The sequence below is a fragment of the Ischnura elegans genome, chromosome 3, assembly GCF_921293095.1.
Source record: "Ischnura elegans chromosome 3, ioIscEleg1.1, whole genome shotgun sequence".
In the NCBI taxonomy this organism is placed as follows: domain Eukaryota; kingdom Metazoa; phylum Arthropoda; class Insecta; order Odonata; family Coenagrionidae; genus Ischnura; species Ischnura elegans.
This window is the reverse complement of record NC_060248.1, coordinates 5,573,459-5,593,470: the sequence shown is the minus strand read 5'-3', so window position 1 is coordinate 5,593,470 and position 20,012 is coordinate 5,573,459. Positions and strand designations below refer to the sequence as shown.

The 20,012-nt window shown below is 39.5% G+C and overlaps 1 protein-coding gene across 1 annotated transcript in view; it reads left to right on the top strand.

The window, feature by feature from the left end:
• Nucleotides 1–18,760, top strand: part of LOC124155369 — a 138,769-nt gene extending 120,009 nt beyond the window's left edge. Inside the window, exons 20-23 of the mRNA XM_046529126.1 lie at nt 1,801–1,944; nt 5,147–5,447; nt 12,374–12,483; nt 18,396–18,760. Coding sequence (XP_046385082.1) covers nt 1,801–1,944; nt 5,147–5,447; nt 12,374–12,483; nt 18,396–18,692 — 852 coding nt within the window. The 3' untranslated portion in view covers nt 18,693–18,760. The remainder of the gene's footprint in view (nt 1–1,800; nt 1,945–5,146; nt 5,448–12,373; nt 12,484–18,395) is intronic.
• Nucleotides 18,761–20,012: the final 1,252 nt, after the last annotated feature.

Sequence of the window (20,012 nt, the reverse complement as noted above, 5' to 3'; positions counted from 1 at the left end):
CGACCCAGTGTTTTCGTCCCCTTCCCCACACAAAATCCGTGAGGGCGGCTTGCACCCGCCGGGCGCACCGAGGGCCGATGGGCTGGGTCTGTAGGCGGTACCAGATGGTCAGTGCCACGAACTGGTTGGGACCCTCGTCCTGCCCCGCAGGGACAGGGCCCCCGATACTGCATCCCACTTCCTCAGTCCGTTTTGAATTTTTTCCTCTAGGTCTTTCTCTAGTCCTTCTCTCTCGCTGTTGGTGTCATTTTTAAAATCCACTCCGAGGAATCTGGCACCTCTGGTGGAGATCGCAAAGGGCCCGAGCCTCCCCGTCCGGCCGCGCCATTGTATGATTGTGTATGGTTGTCAATGTTAATAGTAATTCCATTTTTACGTCTCCATGTCTCATTGGTCTGTATCTTCTTTTTTTTTTTCAATTTTATTCTCCGGGTGGCTATGAAAAGTATTATTTTCATCAGAAATGGAGCTCATGTGAAAATATGTCATTGCCTTTGGAGTTAGCAATGCTGTCAGAGTAAAAAAATTCGTGTTGGATTTTCATGTTGTTATGTGCTTATCTATTTGCTGTAAATATGCAGCATTTTTTCCATAATGAGAGGTTAACTTCAAGTCATGGATGGAGGTTTGGTCATCAAAACTGTGGTTGTCATTCTCTTTTGACATGAAATAGTATGTAGCAGATAAACGACCTTTGATGAACATTGATTCTAATAGCCATCCTCATGTCATTACATGGAATCAGTGACATCTGCATTTCATTGTCACATGATGTTGTTCTTCAGGGAGAGAATGTTCTAGCTTACCATTTGAATAAATGTCAGGGAAAATGCCTTTTCTGTTCTTTTCCGGTCAAGAGATGTAAACCATCGTTGAAAAGTATTTTTAAGAAACGGTAGTTCTAACTACCCTTGGAGAACAGCTTGTGTTGTTAGTTATCGCATTATCTTTGAAGTCAAATTGAAGAAGTGAAAGTCCCTAGCGATTCAGGGGTGGCTTAGAACCATTGGATTGAATTTATATCGAAATGCATCCCATGTGGGGATGAGGGAGAGAAACATTATGTGAAGACAAAGCACCTGGCTTGCTAGTCGAAGGTCTAGGCACTGCTCTCACGGAAGAATGCCGATGAAGGAGCGCTATGTGATAGATTCAATTGACTCTTTCTCATATTTCTTGTGGGTGAGATGAAATTGAAAGGTTTGGATAATTATTTGTTTGAGCCAATCCCATTTTAAGAAAAAATCTGGGCTTTGCGTTGACAGTAAAATGAAAAACGCCGTTAAACTCCTCAAGATTCTATAGACTAATTCTGCTAGCTTTACTACGTAGTTCTTTTGCAAATAACATCTCCAATGAGAGAGGAGTGAAATCCATTTGTATATTTCATCATTTTGTTGTTAAGAGCTAGAAAATCAACTCTGGAATAAAAAATCATTTTGTTCAACAGAATTTTTTTTTTGTGAAGGGGTTTGTTCCGTGGAGGATGAAAATGCACTGTTCTAATGGGAGGAATATCGAAACTTAATTTTTTTCGCTGATGGGAGGACATGTTTGATAGAGGTTCATCATAAAGAGAATCAACACTACATATCAATTTGAATTTAATACCAAAAACATACTGTGTGTCAGCAAAGTTAATAACGTTAATATTGAAGACCCTTGTAATTCAAACTTTCCGCGAGGAAGTCCATCCCTCTTGTTCAGAGAGCATAATTTGTCTTTGTGTGTGGGTGAAATCTTGCAGCTTTACTATGTTTCTTATGCTTGGGATGCTGAGGTGTCTTGGAATGTTTTCAGAGTGATGTACCTGTGGAGTTGGCAGATCTTGGAAAATTGGTTTCTGTCATGATCCTGGAGGATCTGCTTGCATTCAATGTCTCCATTGTCTCTAACCTGGACTCGGTCTCAGTGTTGGGCCAAGAAATCTCTAATTGGGAAATGGTAAGCCATCATTTTTGGTTGGTCAAATACAGCATAGTTAATTAAAATAGTTGTGCAATTATCAACTTAACTCATTTTCAAGTCCAGTTGGGTGAAAATTCTCGAGTTAAAGAGAGAGATAAATTATTGTTGTGATAACACCAAATTTTATACTTGATTGGATTTAGGGTTGTGTTGGGAGTTGAGAGTGGAATTTAAGTTGCTATGTTGTATTTTACACTTTTAGTGAAAAATACATTCGTGGGTCTGATTTTGTTTCCAACCGAATTCCGTCATTAATGTGTGGGTTTTGAAACAGATTTTTTTGGCTAAAAAATTGATTTAGTGACAGGGTCTTGCTTTGTAAATGCTAAACAATCATGGGAATTATGCAGGAGCTGTGTGAACACCAAATTTTCAACTTGCATTCATTTCATACATTGTGCATAAACTAGCTAGTTGGGTTCCAGTGACAATGCTATGGTAATCATCATCGCCAGTGATGAACAACCCCAGTATCCAAATTTTCTCTTATAAAAAATACCTTTAAGTGAAATTAGTATATTATTTGATAGTAAAGGTTTATCAGTATGTGCTAAGAGCATATATGCCAGGAAAAAATAATAGATTGAGCAAATTTGTTGAAATTTACCCCTTAAAAGTTAAACCCTTCAGTGGGCACATTAAATTTTGTTGCGCAGTTGGGTGTTCTCTTTGCTAGCCCAAATTCAATTACTTTTGTTGCCTCAAGATTTCAACTTTTTGTAAATATTTTTTACTCTCGATAAAAACAAAATATAGCATTTTTTTGCAATTTTAGGTGGATTATTGAAAAAATCACATCCAATGAGTCATAATCTATTAAAGCCAAAGCCTTCATTGTTTAACGCTGCCGACGTTCATTTGCTCTATCTCATTACGATTCCAAGGTCAATTGGCTTGTTTACTCTCGTGCATAAAGCATCCGTGTAATATCGCACTCTAGTGATTTCTCTGCCAGAATTTGCCGTTAAATTTATCACAGCGTCTTTCTTCGATTCCCACGTATCAATCCTGAAATATTAGAATGAGGCGCTTTCTCACCTGAAAAATTAGATATTATGAATTAAAAATGTGCGGGAAGAAATTTAACCCGGCCGCGGAAGTGCGGAAATACAAGCTTACTCGCCCGGTACGTGTCAATGCTGTGCAGTAACTCCGGTGACTCACCGCGACGCATTAGACAGCGTTATTGGATGACTTGTTGCAGTAAAACCTTGAGTGTGGGCATAATGTAACAATTTCGTTGACTTAAACACGGCCGCCGTTCACGGCACGGCACACAGCGTGGCAGAGAGTCGTCTCGTCTTTAAGTGGCCTGAATTTCATGGCATCGTGACGTGAACGGTGGCCAGAGAAAAGTCGATTCGTCAGAAAGTGGCCTCAATGTAGCGCTGCCTCTATTTCACACCGTAGACGGCGCACTGCCGGGCCGGATTGAAATGGGTGCCGTGGTGACCACGGCAGCCGTCAACTGCACGATTCGATTCGTTTAAAGACATCCATATACACACATGATTATTTGAAAGCATGAAGCGCTAGTAGTTGGGGAACAGAAGGAAGGAACAGAAAGGATAGGAGGAGAGGGGGTTCTCCCTATTAGCGGACGTCGGATGTTCGGCTCTCCACTGAGCTACAATCCAAAAAAAATCATTTTGACATTGGTCAAATCTAACATCAAATCCTGTAGGAGAGAAAGCATCTCATTCTAGATGTTTCAGGATCGATAAATGGGAAATAATTTTTCAAGTGTCTTTGAATCCGATTATTAGTTGTGTGTGCTTCTTTCACTGCCTTTCCTGACTGATTGGCAACAGCTGTAATCAAAAAGCGATTTTTTTGTATCTGGCTGCTGCCCTACCTTCCCTCAACTCCTTGGTGAGGGGCATCGAAAGGGAACCCACGACATGAAACATTTTGGCCAAGTTGTAAGTTATACAGTACTATGGTTATGCCGTAGCTACCCAGCACTCAGTTTGAAAACACCATCATGAGTGGTTGTGTTTTGCGGTTAGACCATTTTTTTAATCGTAATTCCAGCTGTAAATATCGAATGAAGGATAGGAATTTTAAAATGCCAAAAGCTATTGATACTGTTCATACCAGGGCAAGTGAATTTAGCTGAGAAGGATTTTATGTGAAAGACAGAGTGTTACTGTGCAAAGTACGCGATAAAAGATTTTAATTTGAAAGATGTGACACTTTGTTAAAGCACATCAGTAGCTATACACATAAACGTGTAAAAGAAAGGGGACCCATAAAACGACAGCTATCATTTGAACACACAGTCACTCAGTCAAAGAAAGCAAAGGAGGAGCTTGTTGTTGCTACTACAGAAGCGTTTTTAAAGGCTTTATTTAGTGCAGAGAAACTTGACGATCCAAAAATCTGGAATAGCTCTCAAAGTATACACATGGTAGCGGGAATTTGCTGTTTGCCGATCGTTTTCACCAAGACTACATACTTGGACCATTCATATACCTTGAACCAATATAAGTTGAACAATTTCTTTCATTTAGTTTTATCAGAAATTTTGTACAGTTGAAATTGTGTTTAATGTTACGTAAAATGCTTAATAAAAGTATAAGTATTCATGAAACGTGTACCATTAAATAATAAAATGCCTATAAACGTGGGAAAATTGTAGCATTATAGTTATACCGCCAAGATTTTCTATAACACCTAAATCACATGTTTTTAAAACAAATTTTAGCAAAAAATAAAACCATTTTCACGGACCTCTACCAATGGGTGGAGGATAGTGGATTTTGGGAAATGTGGGATGTAGTTACTATTCTATGGTGCTGAGGTTCTCTTCTGCTGAGGTTGGCGAAGATTCACACCATATGCCTGTCGTGTTTAGCCTTAAGGTGTCATCACCGTATATGTCTGAATATAGTCCCCCCTTTTTTTCCAAAAATGCCTGTGGTAAAAGTAAAGGGGGGGACTATATTCAAACGCATTTTTTTAACTTTTCCCGAGACTGAAGCCTCAAATTTACGGGGGGGGGGGGGGGGGGGGACTATATTCGTAGAAATTCGGTAAAGGCCTTTGTGGTGAAGTAAATAAATTTCCTTTTTGGATCATCAAATGTTGAAAGTACTCCATTATCCTTGGTGAGTTGCCCATCCCTTATTACATATTATGAAAAGCAATCACATACATACTCTGAGCTGTCCCACAGGTGGATGAGTTGGCGATGCAGCTGCTGCCGTCGGGAGGGGAGGCGTTGGGCGTGGAGGCGGCAGGGGCGATGGGGGCTCTGCTGTGTGGCCTCAGGCCTGACCAGTTGCCCAAGCCACAGGTTCTGTTTAGGGTGGCACCCCTGGTCTCGCAGTCACTGTTGATGGGCGTTGGCAAGGGCTGCCCCCCTCTGCACTGCCTGCGTGCTCTGGCGAGGGTGGCGTCGTCTTGGCTGGGCAAGCCACAAGGCAAGGAGGCGTGGACGCCCACGGAGGTGTCGTTCTTAGGAGTGCTGGCTGCAGGTGAGAGACGTGTGCTGCCGTGGCTCTTGTCTTGTTTGAAGCAGCCCGAAGTTGGTATTTTGGGCAATCACCCCTTGAAGGTATTCAGTCATCTAAATATGTGACGAGGATTGTGTAAAATCACATTTGTTGTGATTGTGGAACTCACCATTGGCTGATCATACTCGTCAAATCATAAGTTAAGTATTAAGGCCTGGTTATACGGTGCATTAGCCTGTATGGGTTAATGCCTAAATGTATGAATGCGAGAATGAATGGAAAAATTCACAATGAAACCACCCCAAAATGTACAAATGCATGAACACGTTAACGGAAAATAGAACCTTTTCTAATTTCGCACAAGTTGAACTCAAAGCAGAGCCACCTGGTGGGAAACGAAGGAAACGACACGTTTAGTTGTCACCTAGCTTGTGTTGTGGTGTTTGTTTACGTTCGATTAAATTTGTAATTTTGACCTCTGCTTCGTTTGGCCCTAACGTACTTCACGCAGACACTTGGAAACCTAACTTCCATAAATTACTGATGACCTGGAGGGAAGCTTTGGGGTGACAGTTGCCTCCAAACTGAGGACAATAAAGAATAAGGAAAAAAACAAAGTAATGTTTGAAATTTGGAAAGTGTTCTTTTTCAGGGCTCAGGTTCATTGTGGTGAGGAATACTCTAAACCTGTAGCTTAATATCCCAATGGCATTCTCCTCCAAAAATTTTTGCCTTAAGAGCCTCTAGTAAAAACTTCTTTGATCACCACATTCCTTTTATCTCTGCTTGGATAGGGATTTTTAAATCTGCGGGGGTTAATTGAAAGGCATCATCAGCCATCAACACATTGTGTTTCAATTTGCTCCCTCGGAAGTCTTCGATTGAGTGGGAAAAAACAGACTGTACCATTCACTCCTGCACCAACATAGATGAATTTTCAATCAACATCAGCCAAGGCCAGCAGCACTATGAAATTTGTCCTATTGTAGTTAAAAAAAATGTGATCCTGCACTAAAGGTGGACTGAATTCTACATGTTCCTTACCCATGGCACCCAGGCACATTGGCAATTTCCATTTCATTTCAAATTTTACAGCAATACCTTCTCACTCTTGGCATGGCCATGGAACCTGAAAAATCAGTGCGTTAGAGCAATTCCACTATCATAGTGAATGAGGCCAAGGAAAGGAAAATTATGTTTGCAATAAAAAGGGTCTTTTATGACCATGACAATTAAATCCTTATTTGTTTATCTACATATTTATATTCAGGTCTTTTAATTAAACCAATACGGTTAATTAGCACTGAAATAATTTTGAATTCATCCCGTACGGTCATTGCAGAATTCATTGGTCTATTCCCAACCTGTGTGATAATTCCAGCAATGGACAATCCTCTGAATTTCCATTATATGTTGCACCATTTTTGTCGCAGAGGTAATTATGTAGGGCAACTGATGCAAGTACAATTTTATCGACTTTTTCGGGGCTGAGATTGATTGTGGTCAGGAAAATTCTGAACCTATTGCTCAGAATACCAAATGCATTCTCCACTACCCTCCTGGCCCTTGAAAGTCTGTGATTAAACATCCTCTTCTCTTCATTGAGGTGTCTACGCACTTTAAAATAGCAGTAGTGAGCAGGAAGGCATCATTGGCCACAAACAGGAATGGTACTTCCACTCGTCCATTGGGCTGTTTTTTTGTGGGAAGTTAAGAGAGTTCTGGGCAATTGCTACAGACAATGTGTAGCGTTGCGAGCTCACGATGCTTCATGTCCAATACCCCACGACCTCCTTCTCTCCTCCGAATCCATAGCCAAAGTGATCTCCTTCTCCTCCTCCCTTGCCATCTCATAATTGCTGCAGCAGCAAGCATAACTGATATGACTGCTATGTCTGCAGTCGCTGCCTTGTTTGAATCCATATTTTTCGCAGAATTGGATTCATATTGACTTAAATGAATTATCATCTTCAGGCGCTAATTAAGATGATGATAATTCATTGAAACCCGGGTTGCGCTCTGATAAAAAATAAGTGGTATAAGTAAATGTCTGATATCCAGGAAAACTTATAATGGAATACCACAAAGTATATCAAGAATTAGTGAATTTTGTTCAAATTGACCCCCAAACTTCAGTTTCCATGTGCGTAGTCCAGGTGATGCCAAGGTCAATAACGGGAGAGTGGGGCCAAATGAAGGTGCAAGGTTGATTATCGATCAGTGCAGGTAATCCAAGAGGTGCCAGGGTCGGTGTCACTAGAGTATAAATACGAGTCCAAAGAAAGCGAGGTGAAAAATAAAAACAGGAACACAGTAAACAAACCGAATCACACGAGCCAAACAAGTGGATAGGTAGATTCCATAATAAACCACCAGGTGGTCCTACAGAAAATAACAAAAAGGGAATTATTTTCTGGTAGGTATCGTCTGCTTCCTACCTAATGATACTGTTTACACATTTAAATTTTGTGCATTGTAAAGGGAATAAACAAAAACTAAACTCCTAGCGTTACAAGAAAATGTGTGAAAACTTGTGCGAGCGCATGTACTGTGTAACCTCTCATTCATGCTTCTCATTCACGCAAACGTCCATGAATTCAGACATGCAAACAGACACACATTCTTACATTAACCCATGTTATGGGTTAATGCACCGTGTAAGCAGGCCTTTAGAATCAAGGGCAATGTTTCGTCCCAGTTTGTCAGCACATTGATGGTGTACCCCAAGGGTCTAATTTGGGTCCCTTGATTTTCATTCTATCCATTATTGATGTTCATTAGCAGCTAAAGACAGGTGAGATCTTAATCTTAGCTTACGACATAAAAATGTTCAACACGGTTTCATCTTTTTACGATCAACAGAATGATTCACAGTATTTTTGTCACTCTCCAAAGGCACTGGTTGCCTGGTGAAAATCCTAGTTTTCCTCCCTCTTTTCGCGTAAATTGTCTACTTTTTATAAAAATGCATTGACAAATGAATCATATGGCCCCCGACTTGTCATTATCACTCTCTCTAGATCCACTCTGCCAGCATGCAATGAGATGAATGAGATCCACGGCACTTGGTTGTGTCCACAAATCAAGAAACACACGGCGTGCCTGGAGGCGGGGGTGTGGTGAGCACCTTTGAGGCAGCGTTTCGGCTCGAAGGAATCTAGATGCGATTGAACAGTTGAAATTTTTGCACTAAGGCCTCTGAAATATCACGTTTACCTAAGAAAACGTTTTATCCGGGTCGAAAAACTCAGCATTCCAAATAACGTTATGAAGGCCCAATATGCGCCTCAGGCATGGCTATCCAATGTCGCATTAACCTGAAACTTTTTTATAATTTTTTTTTCACCATTTTGCACATTTTGAGAACAAATTTTTTAAAGATCATTTTGAAAAAATAAGTGCCAGCCTATTGTAACCCAGCTTGCTCTTGTAACCAGGTTACCTATAGAGGAGGCTGATGCTGAATCATTGGTGTCATCAGCATACCATGTTGTTAGTGCTCCAGTTACCACGCTTCAAGTGATTTGAAGTGTCACCGCTCTGAAGGCCAGTCCGTTTCATTCTTTCGCTTTGAAGCACTTGAACCACTTCTGTGATACGGACCAGCATTTCGAAATGGCGGCTCAAATCTATGGCTGTTTTTTGCATTTACATTTCCCCTCGAGCCAATGCCGCATCTCATCATCTAATTGTTTTCTCTCTCCTCCTTCACCTTTTCACTTCCTTCCCTCTCTTTTTCGCACACCCACTTGTTGTTTTCCCTCTCCTGGTTGATACTTCAAATGAACTCCTCAGTGATTATTACCTTGACTCGCCTCTTATTTGGAATCGCTGGGGAAGAATGAATGAATAGAGATAACCACAGGAAATAATATAACTTTAGGGACGTCTAAGCTAATTAATCCAACAAACGCCGCTAAATAATCCAAAGTATCGCCACAGTAAAGGCACTATTAAAAGGAAAAATCATGAATCACTGTAATGCTAAAACCATTGTCATTGCTTGATATAATTCATCATTTGTATTCTCTTGCTTTCTGCAGATTGTGATGGCCTTGCGCTGGCATGGTATGGCAGCTCAGGGCCATGGCTATGGCGGGTCATTGTTCATGGCTATGGCCGGTGAATTTACCCACAATTTTTTTCCAAAAATATCATCCATAATATACAAATTTAGAAATAAAATTTTTATATTTCTATCATCTGGGGACTCAATTACTACATTTTTTTATATCAACCATAAAATGAATAAATACCACGTAATAGGGCCATGCTATTGTGTTGTTGCCTGTTTTTCTTTTATCATCTTTTCCCTTTATAGCCAAATATGTTTATTGAGCCCACTGACTTGTATGTCTCTGAAAATAGCAGCACCCTATTGTGCAGCCAAATAAAATCTTTATAGCCATTTATCTCTGCAGGAGGAAATGTATGAGTAGAATTAAACGCTATGTAAGTGTTGTGTCATTAGATTCAAAACTCACGTTAAGAGTTACTAAAGATGTTTTCCATTGAATTACCTTCTTCCTCTTCTCTTTGAGGAATTTAAATCTGCTTGTCTCTCCCTTGCTTGGACCACCTGATTGGCAAGGTCTAGTAGGTAATCAGAGTCTGACAAAAATTAAGCCAATTGATAATCTTTATTCATTTTACAACGAACGAACTGGTTTAGATTTGCAAAATAAAATGTTAAGGTATTTAAACACCATGCTTATTCACAATAGATTCTTTCTGCTTTTCCTTTTTGTATTTCATTTAGAAAATTTAACTTTTCAAGGCTTGATTGTACTCCTCTTCTGTAAGGAATAATGAAAGTCTTCCTTTAACCAATGGGCATGCACATTTAATTCTATTTTTCTCTCCATTACTTTCAATTATTAATAAAAACCTTTCTCAGCTACGAGGGTAATGTCTTCTATTCCCCAGATTTTTTTATTTACCCCACCTGTACATAGTACTTTGATAATACCATAGGTAATTGGCACAGTTTCTTGGAAGATAGCAAACGATAATTGCATCCGCTCATAATACTTTTTGTAAATGCTGGGGCGTTTGGAGCAATCAACCATGGTAATGCATTCTCGCTCCCAGGCCCCAACTTCTGAGCTTCAGAGCACTCCAAAGTGTCAAATGGCTTGAGGTGCTTGAAGCGTGCCACTGACTGTGACCCGGGACAGATTGTTTACACATGGATCATAAACAAAGTGGTCTCCATGACCTCAGAATTTTGAAAGCGGAATATTCATAGTAGATATATTTTGCAATGTTGTTTCTGCTTTTCATGAACCAGTAGTATGCAAATGGTATGAAAACACAGCTGGTGGTCAATGGTCATATTGAGGGAAATGAGCCACTTTTCCACCCCCTTGTTGATGAAAATGTACTGTGTAAGCGCATGTAAGAGCCACACACCTATTTTGAGCATCTAAACTTAAGGAAAAAAGTTTGTTGCATTTTTTTATCCTATCGTGCGGTGTTGCTGACGTATGCCTGGACTTTTTACAGTAATCAAAATTTCCTCTTTCAATACAAAAATTTTCGCGGCACTTTTTCAGCTAAATTTACATGATATGCATGGTGCTCGCAGATATGTAAGTATTCACAGATATGTAAGGAATGGTCAGATCGGATACCTCTGATCCAAATATCCACAGATAATACCCTTCACCTTAATATACTTCGGATCCAAATTAATCAATGAAATTGAATCTGAATCTGATATGTCAAATCAATGCTTTAGTGAATGCAACGTCCCATAAGATGGAGTAGAAAGCGTTCCCATCCTCTCTTTGCATACGCTGTTGCTCTACAGTGCTTGTCCTACTCACGAACAATTTTATTTAAAAGCTCTCGTAGGGGTATTGCAATAGAATTGCAGCCATGGAAAATTTTAAGTCAAAACACGACTGGCACATATGTAGCATGAACCTTCCCAAGAGATCAGGGGAGTCTCAGCGCCGTAGGATAATAACCACGTCGTAGATTTAACCGAACCACACTCGGCCCTCCATCAGCCAATGCCTCAGCCATTTTTTTTCCTTTCCGAGACCCCAGAGGAAAATATCTAGTTACAAGGGAACAATGGAAATGTGTTTCATCCCTACCCCATCTCACCAACTGACCTCTTTCGGTATACCAGCTTCAGTTCTCCCAGTTTCTGGAGACCAAATGCTAAATGAGCTCGAATATATCTCAATAGCTTTCAGCAATTGTATGATTGTATGACACCCACGAGGTTCAATAAAGAATGAGACCTAATGCGATGCATATCTGACAGCATTTAAGTTTTTTTAGCTCTAATATACTGATCAAAAGATTTATAGCCACAACAATGCCACTAATATTCAACATAGTCCAAACAGGACCATTTCCAAAGAAACAAGTGTAGCATTAGTGCATTCAATCAAGACGAGACGGACTGGAAACTTCAGGCAATGCAAGCGGCTTATATCACATTGCTGTGCCTTCGCCCCTTCGCTTTGAAGGCAATGACGTCACGGCAGTAAATTTAGAGAGGCCTATAGAGCAAAAAAACCCCACACATTCTTTTCCATATTCACTTCTAAGGTACCGGTGTGACGGCACGATGCTTACAAGTAAGAAAAGCCAACCGGAGCATTTTAAAAATACGTCACTAAGGGAGAAACTCCCCTGCCTGTAGCTTGTTTTTGACCTAGGGTTTCAGATGATTGACTCACGCTGAAAACCAAGGACACTCAGTTCCCCTTGGACTTGGACCCATGAAGGAGAGAGGGGATGATAAGAAGTTTGTGTAAGAGACACACCCCCATTTTCGGCTCCAATTTCTGGGAAAAAAGGTGTGCCTCTTACATGCGCTTACAGGGTATGTTGGACAAATGACGCTGTGTTTTATGGAAGCCTTGTTTTTAATTTTTCAATGGACTCCATACCAATAACTTTCTACCTCTCTATCTCATTTACCATAGGGCTGGATGGTGGGACTCTGGAATCTTTGGCACAGAGCGATGGTGCAGAAAATGCCTTGGAGGACCTCGACTTGTCTGCCGTGGCATGCATGCCTCAGGAGATTCTCAAGGTGTGAGAAACATATTTTACTCTCACAGGCTGGATTTGTAGGGTTTCATTGCATCATAGTTGTGCAAAAAACATCAGTTTCTGCTGCATTGCAGTCGACGTCCTCAGGTCAAAGTACTCCATGTGTTTCGAATGCAATTACATTGGCAGCCTCATGGTGTGGTGTCTACTCTCTGGTTGCATTGGATTGTGCGTGGGAGTTGAGATGAAATATTTACTCTCTTCTAGTTGTTACGCCCGTACTCTCCAACAAAATTTTGGGTATGCTTCCTTATTTCTATCATTTCTCTAATCAGGGTGTCAATTAATATGGGAAATGAAAGTGGCCCTGTTAAATAGGGGAAGTATACGAGAACTGCATAACTTCTGGGAAATTTCTAAAAATGGCCTGTCTCAAAGAAATCTCAATGCAAAGCTCTCAGAAGTACTTGTGCAATGATAACATTTTTATTTATACTTCAGATTATTGCTTTCCTTTGCCCTTTTCTATTGCATTCTGTTGGGGAAAGGCCTACTTTAAACCTGAATCACTCAATCATTTTCTCCGTCCTGCTCGATCCATCCTTCAGCATGGTCATGTGACACGATTGCACTGAGGGATGGCTCCAGCTAAAGACTTGATTATTCTATCGCTCAGCACATCCCTTTCTCTATCACTGACATTGCTCACGTGGCCTTACAGCCAATCAGGAAGCGCATGGCTGTAAACAGCGATTATAATGCTGCATTTGGCCTTCGCGAATGTAATGAGAGTGTTGATTTCGACATTCAGTTCTGCCGCTTTACTGCTTCAAAGGTTTAGCAATCTCTTGCAATTCATCAGCCCTGTGGATGTTGGAAGTGACAACAGTTTACTTGAAAATTACAACAAACACGAAGACCTTAATGATAATAAATCCATTCACTATCATAATAAATTTTAGAGATAAAGAGCCTGAATGAGACAGTAGCATGTGTGGAATGGCTGGGAACTACAACGTAAGATGTTCTGACAAGGATGAGTACTTTAATGGTTCAATTTAATGAAGAAGAATAGGACTTGAAAACATCAATGTAGAGTAGATGCGTCACTGAAGAGATAATATGCATAAACATGGAGATATGGTTAACGTGCAGATGTTGGCCAATTCGAGGATATACATACATCGTGTTTATCATTGTAAACTTAATTTTGCCAAATAAATAATTCCATATGGAGTATATATCTTGGAGACATTCAGCGTGAACACATAAAAGACAACAGGTGAACAAGTTTTTGAAAATGTCTTTCTTGCCGAAAAGATGAAAATGAGGTAGCACATCCTTTAAAAGAATCATTGGCAGACGAATTTAAAAAAATATCTTTCCTTGATAGTTATGATGTGCATATAGTTATAATTTAGAGTGAAAAAAAGATGCCTTATGACTTAATTTATTTTTCTTTAAGTCTCTAAACAATTACGTTTAGTATTTATAGTGGAATGGTGGGATAAAACAAACACTGTCTGTTGAAATTTTTTTCGAGCACGTTCGTTCATTCTTTTTTAAGGCACATGCAAGAGGGCAGAACATTACAGAGATATAAACAACATACACTTGTATAGAAGCTATGGCACAAGAATACAAATATGGGAATAGTTCGCTGGTAGAATTTTGCTACCAATCTTGTTACACTATGACACCTTTCTTTTCTGGTAATATCTACAAAGTCTATATTTAACTAAATAATTCACATTGTCACCACTAGCAGTGCTTCTGTTTTTTATCCCAAGAGAGACAAAAAATCAGCACGTCGTTCAAAGCAGCTTACCATTGCTAAAGTCATCGGTACAGTAATTTCCTCTCTTTGGATCATAGTCGATGACCATATCATGTCTGATGGAAAACACTCACGGTTTTGAAGTCAAGCCACACTTGATAGTAGCGGACCACTTGTGCGAGGCGAATTTTGGAACTGACACTATCGTGTATGCTGAGTTGACTTCCGAAGGTGAGGCATGACTACATATGAATGGGTTGGAAGACAAGGGGTACAAGTGATTTTTTTCTCAACCGAGTTAGGTAAAGTTAATTGTTAGAGGAAATACACAAAAATTGGTTGCCAAGGGAAATGAGTGAGTCTCTGTTCTATGCTGACATTGAGTAGAAAATCAAATACATTGCTAAGTATCTAATTGATCTCGTTTGCTTTCCATACCTAATTTCTGCACATAACTCACTGTGTAATGAAAGAAATCACTTGTATCCCTTGGCTTCTAACCGTTTCATTTATGACTAGGCTGCAAAATGTTTTGTCGCAAAGTGAAGGAAAACGACCCACTCATTTCTTATGCATAGTAGGCAGTAAAAAATATCCTGAGGAGTTATCCGTTTGTGAATGACTCTGATAAGTGAGATATGCCCAATCAACTGCTGAGAAGCTCAACTGTGAGGAAATAGTTTCTGCAAAAAGTTAGGTCTCCATCATATTTTGCCTTAAATGACCCTTTGTAAGTATGTACTTGGTGTCATTTTTGGTAAATAATGTATTGGGACCGTGATCTACAAACAGTGTTGGAAAATGATACAGTCGGATCCGGATTTAACGTCTTCGCATTTAACGTTTTTCTGCATTTAGCGTTTATTTTTATGGGTCCCGATTCATTCCCCATTGGGACAATGTAAAAATTATCCGCATTTTGCGTTTTTCCACATTTATGGTCGTAAAAATTTGTCCCGCTCAAGATTTTTTTGCCCGATTTAACGTTTTTTCATGACGGTTCATCCAAATCTTCGAATTTATGCTCATCAACAAGAACAGTCTCATGAAAGTTTACCAAGAGTCGATAGAATCTACCGGGGAATGCTTCTTCAACTGCTTTCTTCCGCGAGCGCAGTGCTGCGACCTTCAACTCGCAAGTTGGGTGATTTGTCTTCTCGTAACGTTTCGCTCCCCTTCTGATCCAAACACCAGGCACTTTTTGTATCAGATCGGATCTAATGGAGCAAAGTCATCCCTTAATAAGCTCGAACTACCTTATCCTTCACTTCTTGAACTTGACTTCGATGTTACGTGACGACTGATGACACGAGTTATCCTCCGAGGGCCGCGACAATAATGGTTTTCTCGTTTAGTTTTCAATTGATGGCTCATGCCCCTTTCAACTCTACTACCTACGGGCAGTCGATTATTAGCCCAATATTTTTCCAGTCGGCAACTTTCTCTTTTCAAAATAGGCCCAATATCATTTGCGCAGTTCACTAGAAGATTCTTTCTGTAATCCATTCCAAGGTCAGTTTCCACGGAGGAACAGCGAAAGAACAGAGCACGTTTAAAAATAAGTCACATACTGGTGTATGCCGCGTGTCGTGATGGAGATAGCCCCGAAGTTTCGCGACCGACTGCTGGTCACTTTTTCACGGGAATAATGTGAAATTATTTACATTATTCCCTTGAAAAAGTGACCAGCAGTCGTTCGCGAAACGTCGGGGCTATCTCCATCACGACACGCAGCATACACCCGTATGTGACTAATTTGCAATCATCATGAGCCGCGAAAGCTTCAATCAAGAAACAGAGGACGTGTTTCCCCTGTCATGACCGTGAGTGAGAGCATTCTTTCCCTACAGAACAACATTAATTTACATCGTAATTTAGATATCCCGGAGCCAATTTATCGACATGCGGCTGGTTGATATCGCTGTCAATTCGAAAATATTTATCCGGTGCTAATTAATGTCAAAAGAGAATGACAATCGGAGTTTTGACGAACTATCACGGTCCATGACTCAAAATAAATCGCTCATGCTGGAAAAAAAATCACCACGTACTCACGGTAGAATAGATGAGCGCGGAAAAATACGAAAATCTGGCAGGTATCCCTTGGTGGTTGACTTCGACATCATAACCCTGACGAAATTGCCAAACTCCAGAGGCACTGACAATTTTTCGGATGAAATCCAGTTCTGTTGAAGATTAAACCTTTTCACTTAACAGAGTTTAGCTAATCGTTATTCAAGGTCCAACCAAATTTTATTAAAAGCTGCCGAGAAACAAGGGGAGTCGGAGTCAAGGTGATCAGCGCGCTGCGTAAGCAACTTCTCCCGGCTCCATTCGACCTGCATAAGGCCGTGGATATATGACAACGAATCTGGTGTTATCATCAAGTTGAATCACCATCGACTGGTACGCATACTAAAATAAGATTCTACTTTCTTGGATGACCTCGAAATCCAAAATGTTCGCATAGGAGGCTTTTTAAAGGCTCATAAATCCCTTGTTTCGCCGAGGCAACAGAAAACATTGAGTTGGCAAAATTCCAGAAAACCTCCCTTTTACTAAATATTCAGTAGTTGAGAATTCGGGGTTAGCGATCTTCTGCTGTCCCTTTATTTCACACATTCCTCATGATTTTACGAGTACCTACTTACACCTTTTCTTATTATATTAGAAATGCTATTGTCACCTACATGTCACTTTTACAGAAAAAATTCTAAATTTCATCGAGACCACTGAAATATGCATAAAAATGGAATCACTAATGTCCATAATAATAATCTGTGTGGGAATGCTTTTAAGTTGATGTTTATTAGAATTTTCTTACAATATTTCATTAAAACAATTGTCATCTTCTCATTACTTATTTTTACTACCCATTTTTTTAGCTGATTCCTGAAAAGTATTATCCAACCTTCATAGGGCAGAGAACATTTCATTAAAGAATTTTTTGCTGCATTCAGCACCTTTTAGTTACTTAAAATAATATTTTTTATTCATAAAAAGCCATTCCAATCATTACAGACCCTAAAACCTGAAAAAAATGGCAGGTCCTCATTTAGTGTTTTTCCACATTTAGTGTTTTAAATTTTGTCCCCCCTGAAAAACCTTAAATCAGGATTCTACTGTACTTAGGAGAACGATGGATACAGGAAAAAATTACATTGTTTGTATGGAACTTTATTTTGGACCAAGAACACTGGATGGTAAATGTGGGAACAATAGTTCGAGGTATCACTGTATTAGGGTCAACAAAAATGGAATACTTCTCAGAAACATTCTACACCATTAATTTATACGAGCTGAGGAAACTCTTTTGCTATTGGATATTGAGCAACACCTGCTGCTTCAGCCTTATAATTTTGGTGTTGTTTGTTCAACTTCCACTGCATTGTCATTTTTAGATACTGATATGTTAAAGGTCATGCCAGTGGTCATTCCTAAATATATTCTTTTTGCTAAAATCGATGCCCAAATATTTTTTGCCCTTTGTTTAGCTGTATGTCCAGAAATTTAATTGAATGCACTCTTAAATTATTTTTATGTTTTGGATTCACGTTTTTTCCTACTATCTTAACTTTAGTAACAGAAATCACACAAGTATCTGCGCCAGTATTCATTTTGTATTTAGCTATTTTTTACCACACCACTATCATCCAAATTTATGTGTAATTTTTGCAAACACTGAGATTGCATATTTTAAATGAAATTACGCCTTGAGACAAATTATCAATACTGTCATTATCAACTCGGGAGTACATATTGTTTAATCGTGCCATAAAACGACTCTTTCTGTTCTGCTTCCATAACAGGAAGCCTTCCATTTATTACATACTACTGTAGTCTGGATTTCCATACTATGTCTCCACTAGCCATCAAAAGGATGGTGTCGTCATAATTAAGGCATTGCAACAATTTCTTCCATTATATTTGCAAACTCACAGGCAGCTTTCAATCTCTTCATGGCGAGGCATGCTCCAAAAATCATTTAATGGGTGCATTTGACAATGCACTCTCTCCACCCAAAAATTCTCACTTAATATATACATTTCATTTAATAGATCCTTTCGTGGTTTAGATTCCCAGGACTGTAAATATTCTGCTGTGCTTGTATGATCCCTGTGAAAATCTCCTTGAATGAATTAAAATGAATCCCTTTTCGACTTTTCCGTGCGCAGAACTTGAGTGGTGCATTTGTGTCACGACTGTCTCAACTGGCTGCAATGCGCCTATCAGAGGAGTGGTCGGCAGTGCTGTCGGAGGATGTGAGGCTGGCCCTGAGGAACGTGGAGACGACGCCCTTTGACGAGATGGAGTTGCATCCACGGGGGGAGGAGGGGCCAGCGATGGTGGCTGGGGACAATGAGATGAAAACAGAGAGCGTAGATGCTCCTGCGACCGGATGCAGGAGCAGGAGTGGTGCTGTGCTGGTAGCTGTTGTTCACATGGTGTTGCTAAGGCTCTTTCACTCCTAGAGCAGTTGTTATGAATTCTTATTTAACTGGTGCCAAAACTGTTTTTTTTTTGTGTCGTGATGGAATGGCTGTGATCCAAAAAATGCTCTATCGTTATAGTATTACATAATTTTTATATATTATTTTCAGGTTTTTCTGTATACTATTTATGTAATAAAAGGATTTTTAAGAAATCAATAGTTAAATTGACGTAACCAGGATGCAGACGGATTTAATCCATTTAATGCCTTGGGTTGGAGGTGGCATGGAGGGAAACAGAGAGTTTGCAAGGATGGATAATCATCTATTTTTATTGGAGGATCAATCAGTGGAATTTATTATTATTGTGGATGGATTTTTTTGCATGTGCAGCATATAAAAAAATAATACAAATATAAAATGGAAAAAATTGAAATGGCTCATGAAATTTTGACCATGAGAAGTATATTCTGAGTTGTCTTCTACTCTATGCTTCAAGGTATTACCTCTATGTACTCTAGGTACCTGGGGGGGCTCAGCCCCCCCAAAACCCCGGAAAAGGTCTGCGGCCTTTTATGGTCACTATGGGAGGTTATACACTTTTTGTTTACCACTTGTTACTTAAGGATAGTTTACTTTTAAGTTGGCTAGCTTAGGTAAAGCAATATTTCCACTTTCACGTAAAACGAGCGCATGGTACTTTGGCTACTATACGAAAATAATTATAGAAGAGAAACATTTTCTGAGGGGCTAAAAAAAAATAAATTTCTACAAGCCTGAAAGTCTCACTAATTTATTCAATTCAAATACAAAAAACGTTGAGACCATGTTCCACTGTAACACCCATCGTAATATCATAACATAAAGACTTTATGTATTACAATGAAAAACACTTTTATTAATTATTTTTCACATAACTCAACCAAATTCCTGATATGTATATGAATAAGATGTGACAGATGTTTCCCTTCGTAAGCTTTAGAGAGAGATGGTACACACAATAGAATTACGTAGGAACTGAATATCAATATATCTAGCGCAAATGCACCAGATGGAGTTCCTTAGCATGAATTGGGGCTAGTATGATGAATTTTATCGAAATATTGTTTATCATGATCGCGAATGATTTCACTTCAGAAATACCTCTATTTAAGGTTTTAATGAATTGGGATACACAAATATCTCGGCTCACAAATATACAGCTTTAATATCAAACGCAATGCGCAATAAATCTGGTGAGTAGCTGATGACAGCCTTTGGTGAATAAGAAATTGTGAATATCAAGATTTCGATAATGTTTTCAGTTGAATAACTTAGACACTCAAGGAAACTTGATTTTCGCAAGACAAATAATTTGATAAG